This window comes from Cricetulus griseus, chromosome 2 (genome assembly GCF_003668045.3).
Source record: "Cricetulus griseus strain 17A/GY chromosome 2, alternate assembly CriGri-PICRH-1.0, whole genome shotgun sequence".
NCBI classification, from domain to species: domain Eukaryota; kingdom Metazoa; phylum Chordata; class Mammalia; order Rodentia; family Cricetidae; genus Cricetulus; species Cricetulus griseus.
Window position 1 is genome coordinate 99,545,866 of NC_048595.1, and position 5,697 is coordinate 99,551,562.

The 5,697-nt window shown below is 49.9% G+C and overlaps 1 protein-coding gene across 1 annotated transcript; it reads right to left on the bottom strand.

Annotated features, from left to right (window-relative positions):
* Positions 1–1,328: 1,328 nt before the first annotated feature.
* Positions 1,329–4,643, bottom strand: Ccin (calicin). The gene has a single exon (XM_027403212.2). It carries the CDS (start codon positions 3,715–3,717, stop codon positions 1,951–1,953), a length of 1,767 nt encoding a protein of 588 aa, XP_027259013.1. The 5' UTR covers positions 3,718–4,643; the 3' UTR covers positions 1,329–1,950.
* Positions 4,644–5,697: the final 1,054 nt, after the last annotated feature.

Sequence of the window (5,697 nt, forward strand, 5' to 3'; positions counted from 1 at the left end):
TTTTTTTTTTTGAGACTGGGTTCTAATGTAGCCCAGGCTGGCCTCAAACTTGCTTTGTAGTAGTTGTGAATGACCTTGAACTTCCAATCCTTCCATCTCCATAAAATACTAGAATTACAGGTATGGACCACCACACCTGAAAGCTGCATATATTTTTTTTACTTGTTGGCCTTTTAAAAATTTTATGTATATTGATGTTTTGCTTGCATGTCTGTATGTCTGTCTGTGCACTGTGTGTATTGTGTTTAGTGCCCATTGAGCCCAGAAGGTGGGCATCAGATCCTAGGATCTGGAGTTATAGATAATTGTTAGCCACTATGCAGATGTTGGGACTTGATGTTAGTTAGCCACTATGCAGATGTTAGTGCTCCTAACTGTTGAGCTATCTCTCTAGCCCCTTTTTGTTTTTGTTTTTATTTTTTTGTTTTGTTTTTTGAGACAGGCTCTTCTCCTGCAGCCCAGCCAGACCCGAGACTCATGTAACCCAGATTCATCTTAAACTGCTGAGATTATAGGCGTGAACCACCATGTCTCATTAAGCTATATATTTTGAATAAATTGATTGTAGGTAGTATAGATTATTTTTAGAAACACATCAACATTCCATTCTATTGCATTTCTGAGCAGTACAATTTGGACCAAAATACTTGATTTTTGAATGCCAGACATTGTGTTAACAGAGATCTAGAGAGGTAATTTAGAAAAAGATAGGAGACTCTAGGTAATGGGTTTCTGGTCTTCTTGACACCAGTTTTTTCCCTTCTGTGGCATCCAGGGACAATAAATACATCTTGGGACTATTTGGACAGAGCAAAACTTATCCTTGAATAAGGTAATTCTGAACCAGATGTAGAAGTCTGTAATCTCAGCACTAGAGACTAGGCGAAGGCCAGAGGATCATGGTTCCAGGGTAGCCGGAGCTACAGAGTGAGTTCCTGAGAGGCCTGAGCTACAGAAGGAAAACCTGTGACAGGTGTGTGTGTGTGGGGGGGTGTCATCACACATCAGTGAATGCTGGGGAATTGTCCATTCTAGGCATTCCACATGTGCTAATTCATTAAAACTCCACATTTACACTCTTAGGTAGGCTGTCTCGCTATCTCTCAATTACAGAAAAGGAAATTAAGACAGAGACACAGATTAACTGACCCAGAATGACCTAGCGAGTGCCTGACTGGGACTCAAAACATGCCACCTGCGCCCTATCACAGCATCCACAAACTTCACTTCCCTACAGATGAGAATTTCTTTCTTCTCCATTTACTGACATCTCTTCCACCTCACCCCCCACCCCCACCCCAGATTCAAACCTCACAATCCTGGAAAGGGTTCTCAGTAAAACTTTCCTACTAGAAGCAGTTGTAAATAATCCTCAATTTCCCCACAAATGAGACACAAAACTACCCTCTGTATACAAATACCACCAACTGTCCACCATGCTTGTCCCCCAGCTGTGCCCATACACCACCTTCCTCCCCAGCCCACAAGGCTGCTCTCCCAGACCTGGGATGGGCCCTTTCTTACCTCCCTGGAAGACCCCAAGCAAACAAACGCTGGAAGAGCCCACAGCATCACAACTCAGGGTCTGGGAGGAACTTGAATCCCACTGCCACCGCCACCCCCACACCGAGGGCTCTTATTCCTGCCTCAGTGTGGTCACCTCCAGTGCTGGAGTAACGCTAAAAAAAAGATCTACCCGCTGTGGACCAGTACCTGAGAGATGCTGCCATTCCACCAACCAGAGATGCCAGCCGGTTTCTGCTGGTTAGCTCCAGAGACACATTAACTGTGAACTTCTGCCCCCTGCATCCCTAGCCCAGATGCTCCACTTTCATACCCAAGCATTGACTAACACTGAAAGAAACCCAAAGGCCGCATTTCCTCTTTTGTTCTTTGCCATTAAATTGTGAATAATAATGCATTTACTTATTCTCCCAGTTAAAAAGTTGTTTAAATTCTTTGAAGAATCTTGCAAGGTAGCTTGGCTAGACAGCAGGCAGGACAGTCCAGTGCCTCAGGTGGGGAGGCGAGGATCTTCCATTCACCTATCTTTTGGTCCAGCAAGTAAGCATTAGGATTGATGGTGTAGTCCTTTGTCTGTACATCGCTGGCTGTGGTGACACCCCCACATACAAATACCTTGTTGTCTCCAATGGAGCAGATAGCATGGGACACATCCAAGGGACAACTGTTGGGCAGCAGAGGCACTGAGGTTGTTGATTTGTTGGCCTTTATCTTCTGTAAGTTGATTTCCACACTCTGCCGGTGGCTGTGCACACGGAGGATGTTGTCCTGATGGAAAGAGAGCAGGGGCCGGTGGTTGAATTCAATGGGGAAAGTGATACACTGGACCACTTCCCCTGTATTGGTGTCAAAGCAGTCCACTACTCCGACCCGGGAGATGTAGCCCTTCACCAAGCATCGCCCAGTGACAATGTACAGGTTCCGGTCACCCTTGGTGATTACGGCTGTGCCGTCCATAGGGATGCTCATCTTGCCTGCCAGGCACCAGGCTTCCTTCCGTTCATCGTAGCGATAGATGTTGGAAACATACCGGCGTGGGGCAATGCTCCCACCCACCGAGTACACTGTTCCCCCGCAGGTCACCATGGTGTGGAAGACAAGCCCGATGGGTAGGTCAGGTAGCTTGGTCCAGGAGTTGTCATCCATGTCATACCGCCATGCCGTCTTTAATCCTGAAATCTGCTCAGTGGTGCCACCCGATATGTAGATGTAACGGCCAGCAGCAGTTGCGCTCAGTGCCGCTGCTCGGTAGGGCATCTCTGAGAGCTTCAGCCACAGGTTCTCCTGGATGATATAAGCAAACACTCCATCGTTGAACTTGCCATGGGCCTTCTGGCCACCAAGGATGACCACTGAGTCGAGCAGGGCCCCTTTCCGCTGGTAGCTCAGCAGGCTGCACGGCCGTTCCTGCTTTCGGTCCATTAGGACACTCTCAATCAAGGTCGCATGGGCGGAGTTGTTCTCCAAACCTGTCAGCTTGTTGCTGGCAAACATGAGCGTCTTGTTGGAGACAGCATTGAGATTGATGTAGTTGAAGAACTTCTTGAAGTATTTTTCCCGTTCCTCCTTCCTGAAGTACACCCAATTGATGAGTGCACTGAGAGCCTGGTCCTCGTTGAGCACGTGAAGGTTTTCATCGCGGAGCAGGCGACCGAAGATGACAGGGGGGCAGCGCATGAAGTGCATGGAGCCCTCCGGGCTGGCCCAGAAGTGGAAGTTGTCACGAATGCCAGAGTAGGCCAAGTCTGATACTTCTTTGAGCTCAAACAGCTCAGCCAAGAAGAGGTAGCGCAAGCAGTTGGCACGGCGAATGGACTTAATAAGAAAGTCATTGCAGTGGATCCGGAGGCGCGGGGTGTTGAAATACTGAGCGCCCCGAAGCAGCTCCTCCACATTCTGCTCTGAGATCACCACTTTGCCGCTGTAGAAGTAGTCCAGGAGCTGGTCCACCGTGCCTGGACACAGATAGTTGGGGTCAATGGTGATGAAGAGCTCGTCGGTGGTCTTCATGTCGTTGCTGGAGATGAGACTTTTCACCAGTGGCGAGACAGCAGCCAGCACGTTGCGATGTGCGAAGAAGACGTGGTGGTCCACGGTCAGGGCCATGTCCCAGTACTCTTTGCGCTTCCTCTGTTTGTTCAAGTTTTGCAGTACGAAGCTATTGTAGTTTTTCTCTGTGAATTCCAGTTTCATGGTGCTTCTCTTTGGCTGAGATAGAGATCAGTAGCAGGTGCTGGAGGACAGACTTTTTCAGGCCTTTGGGATTTGGACAGATGGTTGTTGGCAGAGCAGCTGACCAGAGAGGAGTGGGGGTGGAAGAGAGGGTGATGTCATAGAATGGATGAGGTCATCATAATGCAGCACCTCCCCACTCCCAGACCTTTGTCAGAGGCATGGGGCCTTTCTCTCCTCAGATGGCTCCAACCTGCGGAGGCCATAGGACCTAGTTCAAGCCAGAGAGCTCTAGAGGATGCTCAGGGAATGGACCACGGTGGTTCACCTGGGGTTTTCACGCTACAATTCAAGGCTTCACCAGGAATGTCAGTGCTATTTTGGGTGGGGTAGAAGGCAGCTGCAGTGTATACTGGAGATAATGGGAGGGGAGGAGACGAGATTACCACTATCTAGAAGCCTCCCGTTTTACCCGCAAGGCTGGAGTCCTGATAAGAAAGAATGTCAGGGAGTCACAGAGGCAGTTGGAGGCAGAGCAGGCTGTGGTTAGGGCATTAATCCCCCCACCCCTTCCTTCACCTTTCCAGGAAGCCCGGATCACCCGGTTTCCACGTCCTGATTCTTAGGCCCAAAGGCCCTTTCTCTGCCAAGGTCCCTGGGCATCTGTAGTCAGGATACCATTTTTATCCAGAATGGAGAGGTGAGCGCAGAAACGGACAGCCGGCACCAGGAAGACGGGAGGGCTTGGAAACATCCTGCTCCAGATTTCCAAGTATCTAGTAAAATGCTGGGATGGTGCCTGGCCGGTTCTCGCCATCCAGAGTTAATTGGACAAGTTCGCTCGGGCCCCAGAATCCTTTTCTGTGAGATGGGAATAAATAACTGAACAGCAGTAGGCACAATGCTTAGCTTGCAGCAAACGTTCAAACAAATGCCAGCTGCTGTTTCTTAGTCATTATTACCGCCGCTAATGGGCGCTGGTGGGAGGCTGTGGGCATCCCAGCTCTCGGCGAGTTGCAGGAGCCTACTGCGGCCGCACGGTGGGGCTACAGAGTCACCTGCCGGCTGGGAGCACGCCGCCTGCGAGCTCGCCGAGAGGAAACCCGCCGCTGGGGACCCCTTTCTGCCTGCTTTGTCGCGACTGGGGCTCCGTGGTGTGGGAGGGACTCGGAAACGCACACATCTGAACGTAGGGGTCAAAGTCTGACAGACCCACATCTGTTCTCATTTTCCAGATGTGGAACCGAGCCCAGAGGGGGTGCATGACAGCTAAAGAAGAGCCTTGCCGTTTGGGCCCTTGTACTACTGGCTCAAACCCTGATCTCCATTCTGGGCTCTTAGCCCCACTCCAGAGTGCCCCTCCCAGGGAGCTGTCAGCCTCATCCCGACTACTCTCCAGCCCGTCTCTCTCTGGCTTTCTCATTCATTCATCTTTTCATTCAAAATCGAGCCTTTTTTTTTTTCTTCACCCTTCTCCAGCTCTAGTCACTTGAGAAGCAGTGGGTACTGGTTGGAGGAAGCATCACGATGCTGATAAGGACGCTTGACACTCAGCACCCTCCTGGCTGCCAGACCCTACTTGCTGGGACATTTACCAGAAGCAGGAGGTCATCAGACCCCAGAGTACCAGGACAGGAAGGAGTGCACTCACTTTGTGCCTCCAGCCAGAGAGATCATGGCGGTCTGGGAGGACCTCACAGACCAGACATAGAGGAAAGAGGTTTGCTCAACTCAGGTTCAAGTTGTGCTCTGATCTTAACTGCAGACCTTGCAGTTAAGTCCTCAACAAACTCAAAGATGAAAAGCTCAGGAGAGAGGCAGGAGGATCTTTGAGCTTAAGGTTAACCCCAGGCAACATTCAGAGACCTTAAAACAAAACAAAGTAGGGTGTGGTGGTCCACAGGTGTTTCAGCCCTCAAGAGGCTGCAGAAGGAAGATAGTAAGTTCAGGCAATGTAATAGACTGTCTCAAAGTCAAAAATGTAAAAAGGAAAAAGTTCAC